The 16570-nt window shown below is 41.2% G+C and overlaps 1 protein-coding gene across 2 annotated transcripts; it reads left to right on the top strand.

Annotated features, from left to right (window-relative positions):
* On the top strand, positions 1-16570 carry LOC141564679 (uncharacterized). Of its 2 annotated transcripts, none has more exons than XM_074307436.1 (5): positions 1-42; positions 1146-1219; positions 5063-5189; positions 5792-5887; positions 7903-16570. In XM_074307436.1, the coding sequence occupies exons 2-5, from the start codon at positions 1211-1213 to the stop codon at positions 9462-9464; spliced, it is 1794 nt and encodes a 597-aa protein (XP_074163537.1). In that variant the 5' UTR covers positions 1-42; positions 1146-1210; the 3' UTR covers positions 9465-16570. The 2 variants fall into 2 exon arrangements, with proteins under 2 accessions (XP_074163537.1, XP_074163538.1); XM_074307437.1 differs by lacking the exon at positions 1-42 and adding an exon at positions 338-1052.

Here is a 16570-nt window from a genome sequence, read left to right as displayed (position 1 = left end):
CTTCCATTTCCTCTTTCTCATCCATCTCTCCGTAGCAGCCAGGTGAGTCCTGCCCCGGTCCGCCCCCTTCAGACCCGGGCGCCCAGTGCTTCCCCGGGGACCAGGCCTCCCCTGTGACCCCCACCCCCATCCCAGGTGCCCCCTGCCCCCCTTACCCTCCTCGACCAAATGTCCCTGTGACCCCCACCCCCCCCTCCAGGCGCCCTCTGTCATCCATCCCCCGCAAAGTGCCGTCCCCTTCACGCACACGCGCGCGCGCACACACACACGCACGCGCCCCATCCCGCACATCCCCTGGCCAGCACCCAGATGCCTCCTGGCTCCCCTCCTCCCCCTCCTCCTCTTCCTCCCAGGTTTGCCCCAGACCCCAGCGTGACTCTTCCCCCCCTACCCCCGGGGCCCAGATATTGCTTGCTCCTCATCCTCCTTTAAGGGCCCTTGAGGTAAACTGAGTCCCTCTGGACTCAAGAACCCTGCCCTCCCTGCCCCCCAGTGACCCGTGTTGCCCCTTAGAGCTAGACCGCAGCTTCCTGCCCCCTCCATGCCCCCTCTCCCGCAGGCCCTCATCTCTTCTCCAGAGCCCCTCTCCTGAGGTCCCCTTCGGGGTCAGCTGGGGTCTGGGGTGGGCACTGAGAGCGGCTTGAGGAGAGTCACACCCCTCCCCCAGATCTCCACAGGGCAAGCTTAGGCAAAGGCAGGGACCGGAGGGGATGGTCTGAGGTTGTTTTCAGGGTGTTTTCGTTTCCAGGTGGATCCCCATTGCTTCCCCTGGGGGGTTGGATATCTCGGACCCCCCTCCAATTTAATTTCTGAAGAAATATTGGGGAGACTTGGGTTTCCTTTGAACCTCCCATCAATGACCTGCAGAGAGGGAAGTTCCCAGGGGGCCTTGCCCTCAGTGTCAGGTCTGTGGGCTCGGCTTCTGGAGTAGAGGGGTGCAGGGCCGTCGACAGCCGGCCAGTAAGTTTTAGGGGCCTTCAGAGAGAATGGGGGGCCCCCATGCGGACCACTGTGGGGATTGTGAGTCAGCGCTGGCCGCCCAGCTTCAAACAGTAAGTGAATAGAGGGAGGCCTTCCTTGCTTCCCAGGGCTCTGGGCAGGATTGGGTCTCCCTGGGAGCTCCTAATGACTCTTTCTACCCCCAGCATAGCCCTTGGAAAGCCAGGCAGGCTTGGAGCAGCAGGGAGTGGCCCCTGGGACCTGGAGAGAGATGGCCCAGGTGAGTCCATTTGACCCCCACTTATCCATTCCCATCGAGGGAGCTTGAGTTTAAGAATCCCAGGCTTGGATTAAGGTTGGGGCCATAGTACCCTTTATCCCTACGTGGCTCTGTCTTTCCAGGCTCTGTGGCTTGGGTTCATGTGGTTTTTTAGTAAAACTGGGATGGCTAGAGCAGCTTCCCGGTCTTACCTGGCCATCTTGACTCAACCCTCCAAAATCCCACTCCTCCTCTTTTTGGCTGACTGCGGGGAAGAGCAGGACTGATCCGGGATGCCATTTTCCCCATTTCACTGCTGGATGGCTAACCAACTTCCCGGTTCTCTTCCACCCCACGGGCAAGGGGCTAGAGAAGGACAAAAGGGCTTGCTCCTGGTCCAAAGTGCCCAGCATCTTGACTTTTGCCTCCAGAACTGTCATCCCTGCATTCCCAAGCTGTTGCCAAGCAAGTAGCTCAAAAGAAACAAGAGCTGGGCAGCTTTAGAAGCGTCCCCACTCCGGTTGTCCTTCCAGACTGTTTGCCTTCCAAGCTTATATTGGCCTGAGCAGCCACAGTTGGACACGCCATCCCTGACTCCAACGCAGTGACGCCAACACCCCTAGCCCATCCCAGTTGCGTGACCAAACCGGAGGCCACCGACGCCAGCAAACATGGTTATTTCTGGCACTGGGAGAGACTGGGAAAAGAAAAGCTGTTGAGCCTTTTCCCCCCTTTAAAGCAGAGATGCTTTGTTGTCCTAGTCCAGTCATTTCAGTCATGTCCAACTCTTTGTGACCCGACTTGGGGTTTTCTTGCTGTGGTTTTCCATTTCTTTCCCCAGCTCATTTTACATATGTGGAAACTGAGGCAAACAGATAACTCCTGTTTAAAAAAAATTCTTTTTAGAAGTCTTAAAAAAAAAGTTTTTTTAAAGTGTTTTTTTTTTTGTTTGTTTGTTTTTTTAATGGCTCCTCTAGGGTCACACAGCTAGTAAGTATCTGAGACTGGATTTGAACTCAGGTATTCTTGACTCTAGAACCAGCACTGTATCCACTGCACCACCTAGCTGCCCCAAAATGTTGTTCTTAAACATTGAGATAATTATATTTCAGCATAGTCAATGTCCTTTTCAAAGTTTTCAAAATACAGGGCCTCCTAATCAATCTTATTTCAAAAAGAAGTTTGAATTAACTAAAGAAATAAAATAGCTTATATGAATCTATTGAAGAGCAATTAATACCTGTTCTACGAAAAGTGGTCAATAGACATTTAAGGAACTATGTTCCAGACATTATAGATACAAGGAAAAAATTGTCATATGCTGTGCTACGGAAGCCGCCTGCCAGTGGCTGCTGGAGGTATGGCAGACAACGCAACTGCCTCTCAGTCAGGAAGTCAGAGAACAGCAACTGCCTCTCAGCTCCTTGTATCCTCCTCCTCCTCCCATTCTCCAGGTCCGAGTTAGACCTCCAGCAGCCACTGGCCGGCGGCTCCCATCGCACAGCATATGGCATTTTTTTCTGTATCTATAGTGTCTGGAACATAGTTCCTTAAATGTCTATTGACCACTTTTTGTAGAAAAGACCCTGCCCTAAAGGTGTTTATGCCCTCATACAGGAAAACACACCCTAAAAGGAAACTGAAAAGTGTGTGTTTTGGGCGTAAGGGAGGTAATTCCAATAGTTATCTTCCTGGAGACTTGGTAGAAAAGTCAACAAGAGAAGCCCCTAAGTAGTACTCGGGTGAGAAATCCAGGCTTGTGTGAGCTGAGCTCTCAACTTAAATGAGGGTTCGGAGTTCACGGTTCCACCCTCCAATCCCAGAGGCAGAGATCCAGAGGAAAGAGCCTGAAGAAGTGGATTCCCAGCATCCAGAAAGATGAGGTTATCTCAGTAGTGAGTTTCCTGATTATATAATCCTCTCTCCTTTATCCTTACACCCAAAAAAAGGGAAGAATGAAAGAGAAAATGATACAGCCAAGTGCCAATTAGTGCAAATAATGTATTCCATAAAGTGGTCACATATATCCAGATTTACGTTCTTCAAAGTTAGAGCAATTGCTTTCAGTCCAATACTCGAGCCTGTCAGACTCCTTTTAGATTCTGAGTCTATCATCCACTGCATTAGCTCAGACTGAGTTTTATGTTATTTGCAAATGTTATGGGCCTGCATTTATTTTTTTTAATATATTATTTCAAGCCACTAAGAATAAGTTAAACTACACAGAACCGAGCATCAATCCCTGAGGAGGGGAGAGAGTCTTGGACTGAAAACTTTCTGCCGTGTTGACAGTGAACCATTAACATCAACTCTTTGCGTTTGGCCAGCCGGTTTTGATTCCATATCGTTGCATTATTGTCTAATTCATAGATGCCATATGCAGTATTCCCTTAAAACATCTAGATAGGGCAGCAGTGGTCCCAAAGAGCCATGAATGGGTCAGTAACCGGCCTGGTTACTCTAAGGGTAGATCAGGAAATTCCCCAACTGGAACTTGGCTGGCTTTTGAAACGAGTCATTTGGTTCCCGTGTTGTTGAGAGAGAGAAGTTGGGAGGATGTGGGCTAGCTAATGGTCTAAGGAAGGTTTGGAATTGGTTGAATGGCCAGAAGAAAAGAGCAGCCCTCGGTGGGTAAGTGTCAGACTAGAACAAAGGTCTTTGTTGGACAGCCCCAAGGCTCAGTGCTTTGCCTCAGTGTCTGGGATCAAGACTTCCCAGATGTGAAGATGACAGAGGAGAAATAATGGGTTGAATGGCATCTTCAGGATGGAATCTTAGACTAAATATAATGAGACGAGAGGGAGCAGGACATGATGGGTACCAAAACACCGTTATCTACTCTCCATCCACAGTCAGATGGTTTAAATTAATTTCTGTAAAGTTGTGGGATTACTAATAACTACAACTAACATTTTGAAAGCTTGAAGATTTTCAAAACACTTTTCAAATATGATCTCTCTTGATCCTCATGACAACCCTGGGTATTAGGAGCTTGGAAAGCTAAGGGAGATTAAAAATGAAATGGCTTGTCCAAGATCACACATCTAGCAAGGGTCTGGGGTGGGATTTTAATTCAGTCCTTGACCTGATTAGTAAGACATTTTCAGTGGGGTCTCCTGATCCAGTAGAAACAGCAGCGGTTACTGAGTAAAGCGAGCAGAACCAGAAGAACATTGTACACTGAAACAGCAACAGTGGGTGAGGATCAGCTGTGACCCCCTTACCTCTTCTCAGCAATACGGCAATCCGGGTGGGTTGGGAAATATCCTCCACATCCAGAGAGACAACTACGGAGACTGAGTGCAGATCAAAGCAGACTCTTTTCATTTTTTTCTTTCTCGTGGTTTTTCCCTTTTGTTCTGATTTTTCTTGCATAATAAGACTAATATGGAAATATATCTAACATGACTGTACATATATAACCTGTCTGTCTTAGAGAGGGAGATGGAGGGGAAAAGAAAAATATGGAACTCGAAATTTCACAAAAATAAATGTTGAAAATTATCTTTACATTTAATCGGAAAGAAAATGCTATAAATTGAAAAAGAAAGAAAGGGCACCAGTTGGGAATGGAGAGTGTTTGCTATGGTATCTCTACCTAGAAATTAATCTTTGATGTAATTGCTTCTCGGATGTAACTGCTGTGTGTGAGAATAGAATATAGCGTGTCCATAGTTGGGCGATCTGGCCATTGGCGTGAGGTCAGGGCTTCCTTGCAACTCGCTAAGGGGATGGAGGAGTGGATGGAGCTAGGTCTGGGACTCGGCTTCCCTTAGTGCAGTGTGGCCTTTGGGCAAAGTACTGGTCAGCACCTCAGAAAAAGGAGATCCAGGTGACCCCTAAAGCTCCTTCTGTCTCCCCCAGGAGTCTGTGTCCTTCAGAGATGTGGCTGTGGATTTCAGCCAGGAGGAGTGGGGCTTCTTGGATGCCTCTCAGAAGAAACTGTACAGGGAAGTGATGCTGGAGAACTACAGGAATCTGGCTTCCCTGGGTAAGGGCTGCCTCCCCCACCTCCCAGCCCCAGCCTCTTTGCCCTGTCCCTTCCCCCCAGTGTTAGAGAGATCCATGATCCTTTGGGGCACCTTACTCCAGCTCCCCTCTTGGCACTCATTTTATCCTCACAGCATCCCTGTGGGGCAGCTGCCCCTGCCTTGCCCAGGGTCACACAGCTCCTCACGCCTTCCTGGCTCCAAGAGGAGAAGTCTGTCTGCTCTGAAAGGCCCCAGCAGCCAAGCTATTCCCTCCCTTGTCTGTAAAATCAGGACAGTGGCCCCTGAGGTCCGTCCATCTCACAATCCAATTTCCCCAGATCCCAGTGCAAATACTGGAAGATGGGAAATGTTCGTGTTCCCCATGAGGGAGATGGATGGATGGCCTAATTTTCTTTCTGATTCTAAATTGGCTGAATGATCCACACTCCCCATTTTTCTTCCCCCTTCCCCTTCAAAACTTCCAAGGAACACCATACCCATTATCCTTCAGGAGTCCTGCACACAATGGTCTGATACTTCTTAGCATGGGATGCTTTCCCTGGAAAGGACTGAATTCTGAGGTTCCCTCTCTTCTCAGCAGTTCCCTATTTACCATGAGCAGGGCTTCCAGTTTGCAAACCACATGAGGTCTCCCAGTTGGAGCGGGGTGATGCCCCATGGATGCTGGAGAGAGAAGGCCCAAGAGCTTCCCTTGCAGGTGAGTGAGTGCAACCAGCCCACTGTGGGCATTAGCACAAATAATCATTTCCTGGAAATGTTGGAGAAGAAACTCTCCTCAAAGTTCTCCCCACCCGCTCTAATTGGGAAGAACCTGTGTTGTCAAGCACTGAGTCTTTCTTAGGGCTTCTTTATCTCTACAGCACATAGAGATAAAACAGGACCCACAGTGTAGCAACTCCTACTGGGAGTGTGAGAATATCAACCAATCCCTCTCATCCTCTGGAGGACAAACACCCTAACCCTTTGATAGGAGCTCATGACCTTATTCTTTCTCTGACCAGGTGTATATTCTTATGCTAATGTCATGAAATTATTAAAATGTAAAATCTCTATAATTAATTAGTTAATCAGTGAATTAACTAGAATTAAGAGAAAATTTTCTTTTAAGTTATTTCTCCTCTTTCACTCTAAAATCCCAATCTGAAAGGTATAACACATATGACTGTTACTAGCTATACAATTTATTAAGAGTTGCAGATTGTTGTAAAGAATTGTAGAAAGAATTGTAAAAGAATAAGTTTTAAATTTGATGATAGTCATGACCAACGTCACCCCTATGCTCTAGGAAAATGGATGAAGGAAAAAGTCATTTTCTTCTCACTTATCGACTGCTAACTCTAGAGACGTTAGATCCCTGGGTTAAAATATTTGATTCAATTCTCCTTGGAAATGTCAACTAACTGCTTTCTCTGCAAAATAAGATTTAATTCAGTCTTCTCATCAAGGGTGAAAGAATGTTAAACTCTTTCTTCTCATGAACTCTCTTCTGTTTTCTCCATACAATATCTTCTTTACCCTATAGCAGTTAACAGCTTTAAAAGATGACAGTTAACTCTTCAACTTCCTTGTAGACTTGTCTCATGGTAGTTAATTGTCTCTTATTCATCTAGGTCTCTTCCAGAATGATGTTGTTGGTCCTCTCTCAGTTCACAGACTCCTCCCCATATAACGATTAATTGTCAGTCCCAAGTTTCTCTCTTTTGCAAAAGTCTTGTAAGAGTCACTGGCTGTGAGAGGGGCTAACTAAGCTGAAGTTATAATCTAATTCCTGAAAATATATTTTCCTAATATTTCCTAGGAGAAAATGAAGTCTTCATTAAGGCTCAATTCTTTCTCCTCCGTTCTTTAGGATGCTCTTTGGACAGAAGTCATATTTTTTACCTATTTTTCCATTGCTTAATAATTCTGTGTCACTTTGCCAAACCCTAAAAGGGATACGAGAAAGCAAGGAGATTTTCACTTCTCTGTGGGCCATGATGGGATAATTAAAAGGATGAGGTAAAGCTCTATAACAAAACATGCTTCTTTGCATGACTAGGTGATCAGGAGTGGACAGAAGGGGGCAACAAGTGAGAATGTTGGACTAATTAGAATAAAAAGAAAAATAGTTGGGATATGTTTTCACTTCAGTATTGGGATTTTAAAAAAAAATTAACTGGTGGAAGTGTATCCTGAAAACAATTCATTCAATAGCTCTTCAGAAAAAGATTTGAGAGCCAGCATTGCTTCCTGAGAATGATAATGGTAACTTGTACATCTCTACCATCTCCTTTGGGTTGTGAAGGGCTGCCTCCACATACATTATCTACACCTTGAACATATTTGGCTTCTCTCTGTACTGAAGGTTGACACTGGACCACATGAGATCTCAGTTCTTGTGTCCCAGCAGGGCCCTTGGGCACAATGAGATTGGTCATCTCTTTGACCATTCTGTGCCTCACTTTACTCATCTATAAGCACAGTAATCATCTCTTCCCTGCTTCTGTTGCAGGGAAGCTGGAAAGTCTCGGGGTTATCATGTATTTGAATGTCCTTTGTAAAGTAAATCCCTCTTTGAAAGTGTGGTTGTGAGACTTAATTAGCAAATTATCTGCCATTTCAGAGATCAAGAGTATTCTCTCCTATTTGAGAAATGAAGTGAGACTAAAGATAAAGTCATTTCATTTCGCCATTTGGAGAAAGAAGATATATTTATGTTTTTCTTTCCTTCAGATTGGGAGCTAAGGCCTAAAATCAAAGGATCTACTCCAGAGCAGTACATTTCTCCAAAGGAGTCATCCTGGAAGAATGTCATCAGCAACAATCCTCGGAAGTTGGAATCGGGAGAAACCTTGGCTTGTGATATTGAGTCGGTGAAGAAGCACGACAGCCAGGACAATCCTTCCACGAAATTAGCAATTGCCCCCAGAAAAACTGTAGGCAGAGGAAGAGACCAGCAATGTAATAAATTTGGAATAAGCTTCGGTCGGGGGTCGGGCCTTTGTCTCCAAGGGAGCATTCCTGCAGCTGACAGCCATAATGGAGGTGATCCACATGGCTGCATCTTCCCACCCTATTCCTACCTAACTCAATATACTAAAAGGGCATCCAGGAAAGAGCTTGACAGGTACAATGAATGTGGGAAACCCCTAAGTTATCAGCCAAATCATACTCAGTATTATGGCAAACATACAGGGGTGAACGCTTATAAATATAATCAATGTGAGATAGCCTTTAGCTGGGGCACAACCCTTACTGAACACCCCCAGCTTCATGCAGAAGATAGCCAGGGTGGGAAGACCTTCAGTCAAAATGCAGAGCTGATTTACCACCAGAAAATTCATGATGGGGAGAAGGATTATGCAAGCACTGAGTACGGGGATGGCTCCATCGATCACTTATCACTGATTGCCCATCAGAAAATTCGTGCCAGAGAGAAACCATATGACTGTTTTGAATGTGGGAAGGCCTTTAGCCAGAGCTCCGAACTTACTAGACATCAGAAAATCCATACCGGAGAGAAGCCTTACGAATGCAGTGAGTGTGGGAAGGCCTTTGTCTGGAACTCAGAACTGATTAGACATCAGATAATTCACACTGGAGAGAAGCCCTACGTGTGTAGCGAATGTGGGAAGGCCTTCACCCAGAGCTCATCTCTTACTTTACATCAGAGGATCCACACCGGGGAGAAGCCGTATAAGTGCGATGAATGTGGGAAGGCCTTCACCCGGAGTTCATCCCTCACTGTGCATCACAGTACTCACACCCGAGAGAAACCTTACGAGTGCAGTCAGTGTGGGAAGACTTTCAGCTGGAACTCCGAACTCATTAGACACCAAATAATTCACACTGGAGAGAAGCCGTATAAGTGCGATGAATGCGGGAAGGCCTTCACCCAGAACTCATCCCTCGTCTTACATAAGCGAATCCACAGCCGAGAAAAACCTCACGAGTGTCACGAATGTGGTAAAGCTTTCATCCAGCACACAGCCCTTATCTGCCATCGGAGAATCCACACTGGAGAGAAGCCTTATAAATGTAATGAGTGCTGGAAGGCTTTCAGTCAGAGTGGACACCTTACTGTGCATAAGAGAATTCACAGTAGAGAGAAGTCCCGAGAGTGGAACGGCTGTGGGAAAGCCTTTGTCCAACACTCCCCTCTTGTTTACCATCAGAGACTTCACAGTGGTGAGAAAGCTTACGAATGCAATGAGTTTGGGAAGGTCTTCAGTCAGGACACAGAAATTATTAACCATCAGAAAATCCTTTCTGGTGAAACGTTTTTATACATGTAATGAATATGGGAAGGCCTTCATATGAAGTTCATTTCTTAAACTTCTGATAATTCAAGCCAGATTAAAATTGTATAAATGTAATTCGCAGGATGGGCAGGATTCAAATGGAACAGAAACTTTCTCAAATATATGTCTAGTCAGATTGGAATGAAGCAAATGTAATGAGGATGAGGAGATCTTCTGCCAGAGCTCGTCCCTTACTGTAGGAACATCAGAGAATTCATACTAGAGAGAAGTTAGGGATAGAATTAATGTGGGAAGCCATACCAAGGGCTCAGAATTTGTTAGACAAAAGAATATTCCTTTTGAGAAGAAGCCTTATGAATAACATTTGCTAATATTTAGTGCTTTGAGAATGGTAAAGTGCTCTGACATCAAGAGGACCTGAGTTCAAATCTGGTCTCAGACACTTAACACTTCCTGACTATGTGACCCTGGGCAAGTCACTTAACCCCAATTGCCTCAGCAAAAAAAAAAAAAAAGGTAAAGTGCTTTACAAATATTTTCACAACAAACCTGGAAAGTCAGTGCTATTTTTCAGATCAGGAAAATGAGACTAAGAAATTAATGATTTCCTCAGACATATAGCTAGGAAGTGTCTTGAGACTGAATAGGAATCCAGGTCTCCCTGACTCCAAGCCCAGTGTTCCATCTGTAGAATGGATGAAATAGAAGTAAGTTTCTACAGACATTAAGTGATCTGTTCATGTAAGTCATCGTACTAATCATTAGATATGGAAAGACAAAAAGTAAGAAATCCCTACTCTTGATGATTCTACTTCAGGTAATATGTGGACCTTTTAGTTAAATGTGACTAATATGGCAAAAATGCTTTCATCTTCTTGCCTCTGGAAAAAACCCTCTTGTGGGACACATTTGGAAAGGCCTGAGGCTGGTGTCCACTCCCTGCCATCTGAGCCTTCTGGTGGTCCTATGATTGGGAGAGCCCTTGGGATGTAAAGCCAGTGACCTAGCCTTGGCGAGGGTCCCAGAGCCTGCCCGGCACCCCACATTATAACTGAAGAGGTGGTACTGCAGTACCAACCACCATCTCACAGCATCTCAGTGCTGGATGAGAGGGCAGGTAACAAACACATCAAGTATCTCAGGATTAGCAGCGTTAATTAACAGATGTCCAACTGACATCCCATGTGGTCTAAAATGCTCTAAAATGGCCCTTTAGACCATGATGAGATTCTCAATTTCTTCTTCTGCAGCTATACCTTTGGGAGTTTTCTCCCTGCACTATTATCTATAGTCAGCCTCTCTAGACCTGGTTCATCTCTTCATTTGTGTTCCTTGTCCTCCATTTCCATTGTGAGAGGAAAGGCCTCTCCCTTGTTTCTCCTATGTTCTTCTTTCCCAGAATTCAAAAAGAATATGTGAGTAAAAACCCTATTTAAACACTAGCAAGTCTCAAAAGGTAGCACACAAGCAGGTCCTATAAACTAGACTTCTGATCATTGATGTGGTCACAAAGAGTTGGACCCACCTGAATGAGTGAATAACAAGAAAGGAGCTTCCCTCTGAGCTTCTTACAATACAGCAAACCCTTCTGTCCAACTTAGAGTTTTACAGACTTTGGGTCACTTGGTACTTATATGACTTAAGGAGGGTCAGGTAGCCATTTTGTCAGGAATAGGACTTGAATTCAGGACCTCTCGATTGTGAGACCGGTTTTCTATCCAATATACTAGGGGTGCTTAATCTTGTTTTGTGTCATAGTTCCCAGAGATATGCTATTGAATACTAACAACCAACTCTCCAAAAAAGAAGATATTTGATGTCAGGCAGATTTAAATTTAATATGCATTATTAACATTTTTTCCATTTTATTAAATCTAGACAATCAGTAAAACAAATCAACTCTTGATTTGTAGTGTTTCTGAGATATAATCCTCAGACTACATTTTTTTATTCCATTTAATTTTTCTTTTTTCTCAATTATATGTAAACAAAAGTTTATTGGGTTTTTTTTTGTTCCAAATTCTCTCCTTCCATCCACTTCCCCCTCATTGGGAAAGCAAGCATGCATATTCATATACATATTCAGGCACACAAAATATATTTCCATATTAGTGATGTTGCAAAAAATTAAAAAATAAAGTTTTTTTAAAGTATGCTTCAATTTGCATTCAAACTCAATCAGTTCTTTCTCTGAAAGTGAACAGCATTTTCCATCATATGTCCTTCAGAGTACTTTAGTACTATTTTACTACCAAGAGCAGCTAAGTCATTCACAATCGATCTTTAATTTTTGATTTAATTTAATTACTGTGTATAATGTTCTACTGATTCTTCTTACTTCACTTTGCATCAATTCATGTAAGTCTTCCCAGGTTATTTGGTAGGATTCTGCTGATCATTTCTTATAGCACAAAAATATTCCATCACAATCACATATAATATCTTATTCAGCCATTCTGCAGTTGATGGGCATACTTTTACAAAAAGAGCTGCTTTAAATAATTTTGTATATATGCACTCTTTCCTTTTTTGTTGATCTCTTTAGAATGCAGATCTAGTACTGGTATTGCTGGATCAAAGGGGATGCAGTTTTGTAGCCCTTTGGGCATTGTTCTCCAGAATGGTTGGATCAGGTCACAACTTTGCCAACAGCGTATTAGTGTCCCAGTTTTTCCACATTTCCTCCATCATTTATCATTTTCTTTTTCTCTCATATTAGCTAATATCTGATAAGTGTGAAGCGATACCTCAAAGTTCTTTTAGTTTGCATTTCTCTAATCAATAGTCCTTCAGAATAATATTTTTAAATGCAAAAAATAAAATTCACAAGGTTATCAAAAAAGTCGATTAAGTACAATTATCAAAATATTTCAAAAACAAGCATATGGACCCCAGGAGAGGGACCATGTCATATTCCATATGACCTCTTGAAGTACCACCTTATATCTCTCAAGATGTAAGAAACCATTGGACATTTATGAATTTTTAAAAATAGCTTAAAATGGCACAATTCAGCATTTTTGCAACTGGGAGGAAATAGGCATTCTGTGAAGCTATGCAAGATTTATAGCAATGTAAAGTGTGGTAGTATATATTCATAATCCCAGCTACAGGGAGGCTGAGGCTAGTGGATTTCTTAAGCCTAGAAGTTCTGAACTGGAGTGGGCTAATCTGATCAAATGTCCAGATTTTGTTCAGCAACAATATGGTGAACCCCAGAAAGTCTTCCAGCTTGATTAAGGAAGGCAAGAAGCATGCCAAATGTCCTGTGTTGATCAGTAATGGATGGGGCCTATGCTAGTGCTCATAGTCTTAGAGATAGACTGAGATACTGAATCAGAGAGGGAAAAGAAAAACAGAAAGAAAAAAAAAACACAACTTTATGGAGATAAAAGAAGGCTTAAATAATTGGAATCAGTTTTTATATTTAGTCTATGTCAAGATAAGAAAAATGGCAATATGATCCAAAAGACAATCTACTATTTGAAAGTTATACAAATCAAACTACCAATGGTTATTACATAGAACTTTAACTATAATAATTCATTCAGAACAACTTAAAAGTCAAGAAAGGGGGAGATGTTAGGATTACAAGGTGAGAACTCAGGGGCTTGTGGGAAAATTACTTCAACCAATGAACTTGCTCCTTTTAAAGGTTGTGTAAACTCCTTTTCAGAACTCCTTTTAAAGGTGTAAACTCCTTTAAATATGTAAACTCCTCCTCAGAAGTTCAAAGGCGGGAACTAAAGGTGTGAATTCTGAGCTAGAGAATTGCCCAGACAACCTGAGTTCTCACCTTATAATCCTAACAAAAAGCAAAATTGAAAAACCAATCAAAAGACTAGTAGATTAATTAAGATGAAAGTTGATAAAAACATTCATTTGGGTCGTGGCCATGTGAATAGATCGAAGGAACTAGTTGTGAAAGATGTAAAGGCAAAAATTTGGCAATTGATTAGGTATATGGAATGAGAGAGAATGAGGGAAATTCCAAGATTGTTCATTTGAGCAACTGGATAAATGTTTTCCATAAAAAGAGAAATTCAGAAGAGAGACTGGTTTGAGTCCAAAGATCCTAAGTTCTGTTTTGGATTCATTGATTTGAGATATCTATAGGACCTACAGCATGAAAAGGTGAGGAAGTATTTGGGAATGTGAAACTGGAATTTAGGAGAAAGACTATGGCTGGATATGTTTATTTGGGAGTCTTCTGCAAAGAGATGATAAATAGATCAAAGTGAATTGCTATAATCCCCATGGAAGAGAATTGAAAGCTAAGAGAAGGCAGTCCAGAACAGGAACAGCTTCAATTATGAAATTTTATAAGGATAATGAACTAGCAAAGGAGAAAGAAAACAAGAGGTCTTGTATAAGAATAGAGAGAAGGCCAGTTGGGCTGCAGGAATGGGGAGGGAACATATTACAATGAGGTTGATGGGGTACTTCTAAGAGTGAGAAACAACAGAATAAAGGGATGAAGAGGCAAGATCTACAAAGCAATAACATGGAGATGGCTTAGAATAAATGATGATTCACCTTGGGTTCTTTAGAAGCTTTTACTCCATGAGAAATAGAAATATAGGTAGATAAGACATTTATTAAATGCCTATTCTATGCTAGGCATGCCAGTAAAACAGAACAAGCAAAGAGAATATAGAAGCCTACAAGGAGCTTACATTTGAAGCACACAGAAGGGATCTGAAAAGTTAAGAGGGAAACAGAGTAAGGAAGGTGCTCTGAGACATCATGAGTTGGTTTGAAGAGAACATGAAGATGGGCATGAGTGCACTCTCGAATGGAGGTTAGGAGAAAATCAGAGGATGAAGTCATGGAGATGAAGGCATTGCTAGCAACAGAAAATGCCTACTGGGAGAATAGTGGAGAAGTGGTCAAAGACTTCAGGGACTTTTTAGAATCTGAGGAACCAAAAAAGATTAAAGAAAAAACAAATAAATATAAAGTTTGTGAATCAAAGAAAAGTTTGGAATTGACAAGAAGGAAAATTAATGAAGAGACCAAGGTAAAAAATATTTAAAAGAAGTACAGAAAACAAAACAAAATAAGTTAAACATGGGGAGGGAGAATTTTGAACTAACCAATTATAAGAAGGAAAGAATTAGAAACAAGACAATGTTGGTTGACTAAATAATACGAATAAGGAAAAAATAATAAATTTAAGTAAAACTCCAAAGCTAGGAAAGTTGAAAACCAAAAGAATTGTCATATGAATACATATGTCATATATGAATGTGAATGCATGAAATGAAAATGAAAATGAAAATGACAGACTGGAAAAGAAAAAATCTTATAAGATGTTGATTACAAGAAACATATCCAGGAAGCAAAGATATAAACAGAATAAAAATGGAAACATGGAACATAATTTTCTATGTGTGTGGTAAGTTTTTTTCTGGCAAATTTATTTATTTTTAATACACATTACTTTATGAATCATGTTGAGAGAAAAAAATCAGAGCAAAAGGGAAAAAACATGGGAGAGATTTTTTAAAAACCAGAAAAAAAGAAGTAAACATAGCATGTGTTGATCTACATATTCAGTCTCCTTCATTCTTTTTCTGGATGCAGATGACATTTTCTGTCCAAAGTCTATTGGGACTGCTTTAGATCACTGTACCACTCAAAAGAACCAAATCTTTTATAGTTGATCATCACACATTCCTGCTGTTATTGTATATAACATATTCCTGATTCTATTTATTTCACTCAGCATCAGTTCATGTAAATCTTTCCAGGCCTTTCTAAAATCAGCTTGTTCATCATTTTTATAGAACAGTAATATTCCATTATTTTCATATGCCACAACTTGTTCAGCCATTCCCCAAGTGATGGGCATCTACTCATTTTCCAGTTCTTTGCTATATGTGTGGTAAATTTTAAAAAGCATAAGTTTCAATAATGTAAAAACATTCAAAGTAAAAATAAAATTCACAATGTCAACACTCAAACAAGGAAAATACATTATGCTGAAACAAAGTGGGATTGATGATGAAGATTGAAATTTAGGAAAGAAACTGGGACTGGATAGATAGAGGTATATGAGTCATCTGCAGTTTCTCAGGTAGTTAATGAAGCTAATGAGAGATAGAGAAGAAAAAAAGGTAACTCAAAGACCACAAATCAATATCAGTAGTGGGGCTATATTCTGAAATGCATAACATCTAAGTTCATAAAGGAAAAGTTAACTAAATTACCAAAAGACATAAATAATAGTGCAATAAAAGTAGTAGATTATAATATTCTCTCTCAGCAGTTAACAAATCTAATAGATAAAGAGAAAGTATAGAATTGAACAAATTGTTAAAGATATTAGAACTAAAAGATGTATGGTGGTTCTGAATGGGCCTGCTGATATAAAACATTATTTGTATAAATATTCCTTATTTGTAAATGTTCCAAGCTAAGGAACACTTATGCAAATTTATCACGATCTGGGGATATTTCAAACAAGTGTTAAAAGGCAGAAACAATATCAGCACATCTTTTACACACCGTAATGCAATAAAATAGTTATAAATTCAAGGAGTACCAACAAAGCACACAGGCCTAGGTGGAGACATAATTTAAAACTCCTAAATAACAGTGGTTTAAAGAACAAATCATAGAGATCCAAGGGGAAAAATAATGATCTCTCCTTTAAAAAAATTTCTATACAGATCTAGAAAGAAATGGACAAAGATAGTTCTAGAAAAACCTGGGAAGACTTGTATAAACTGATTCAAAATGAAGTAAAAGGAGAACAATTTACATAGCAATAGCAATATTGTAGAGATAATCAACTTTGAAAGCATTAGTAACTAATCAATACAATGAACAAGCACAATTCCAAAGGACTCATGATGAAACAGCTTATCCACTTCTGGCTAGAGATTTAAAATGCAGATTAAAACACATTTTCTTCTCTTTCACTTTATCTTTTTTTTTTAACCATATCTAATGAGGAAATTTATTTTATTGCAGTGTATATGGCATATATAAATAGATTTTGTTTTTCTTTTCTTCATAATAGATATGGGAGCAGGTAGGAGAAAAGAGAAAACTTGGAACTGAAAAAAAAATCTGAATATTTTTTAAAGAGATTGTTAGCTCCATGTATAAGACTGCTTGCCATCTAGGGAGGG

This window comes from Sminthopsis crassicaudata, chromosome 3 (assembly GCF_048593235.1).
Source record: "Sminthopsis crassicaudata isolate SCR6 chromosome 3, ASM4859323v1, whole genome shotgun sequence".
Taxonomy (NCBI): domain Eukaryota; kingdom Metazoa; phylum Chordata; class Mammalia; order Dasyuromorphia; family Dasyuridae; genus Sminthopsis; species Sminthopsis crassicaudata.
Note: the sequence above shows the minus strand (reverse complement) of the source record. Positions and strands in the feature narration are given on the sequence as shown.

What these genes read in the sequence shown, in the direction of transcription:
- LOC141564679 (XM_074307436.1), top strand. An exon ending in CAGGAATCTGGCTTCCCTGG is followed by an intron (nt 5,190 to 5,791) that starts GTAAGGGCTGCC and finishes TACCATGAGCAG; the next exon opens with GGCTTCCAGTTTGCAAACCA. An exon ending in CCCAAGAGCTTCCCTTGCAG is followed by an intron (nt 5,888 to 7,902) that starts GTGAGTGAGTGC and finishes TCTTTCCTTCAG; the next exon opens with ATTGGGAGCTAAGGCCTAAA.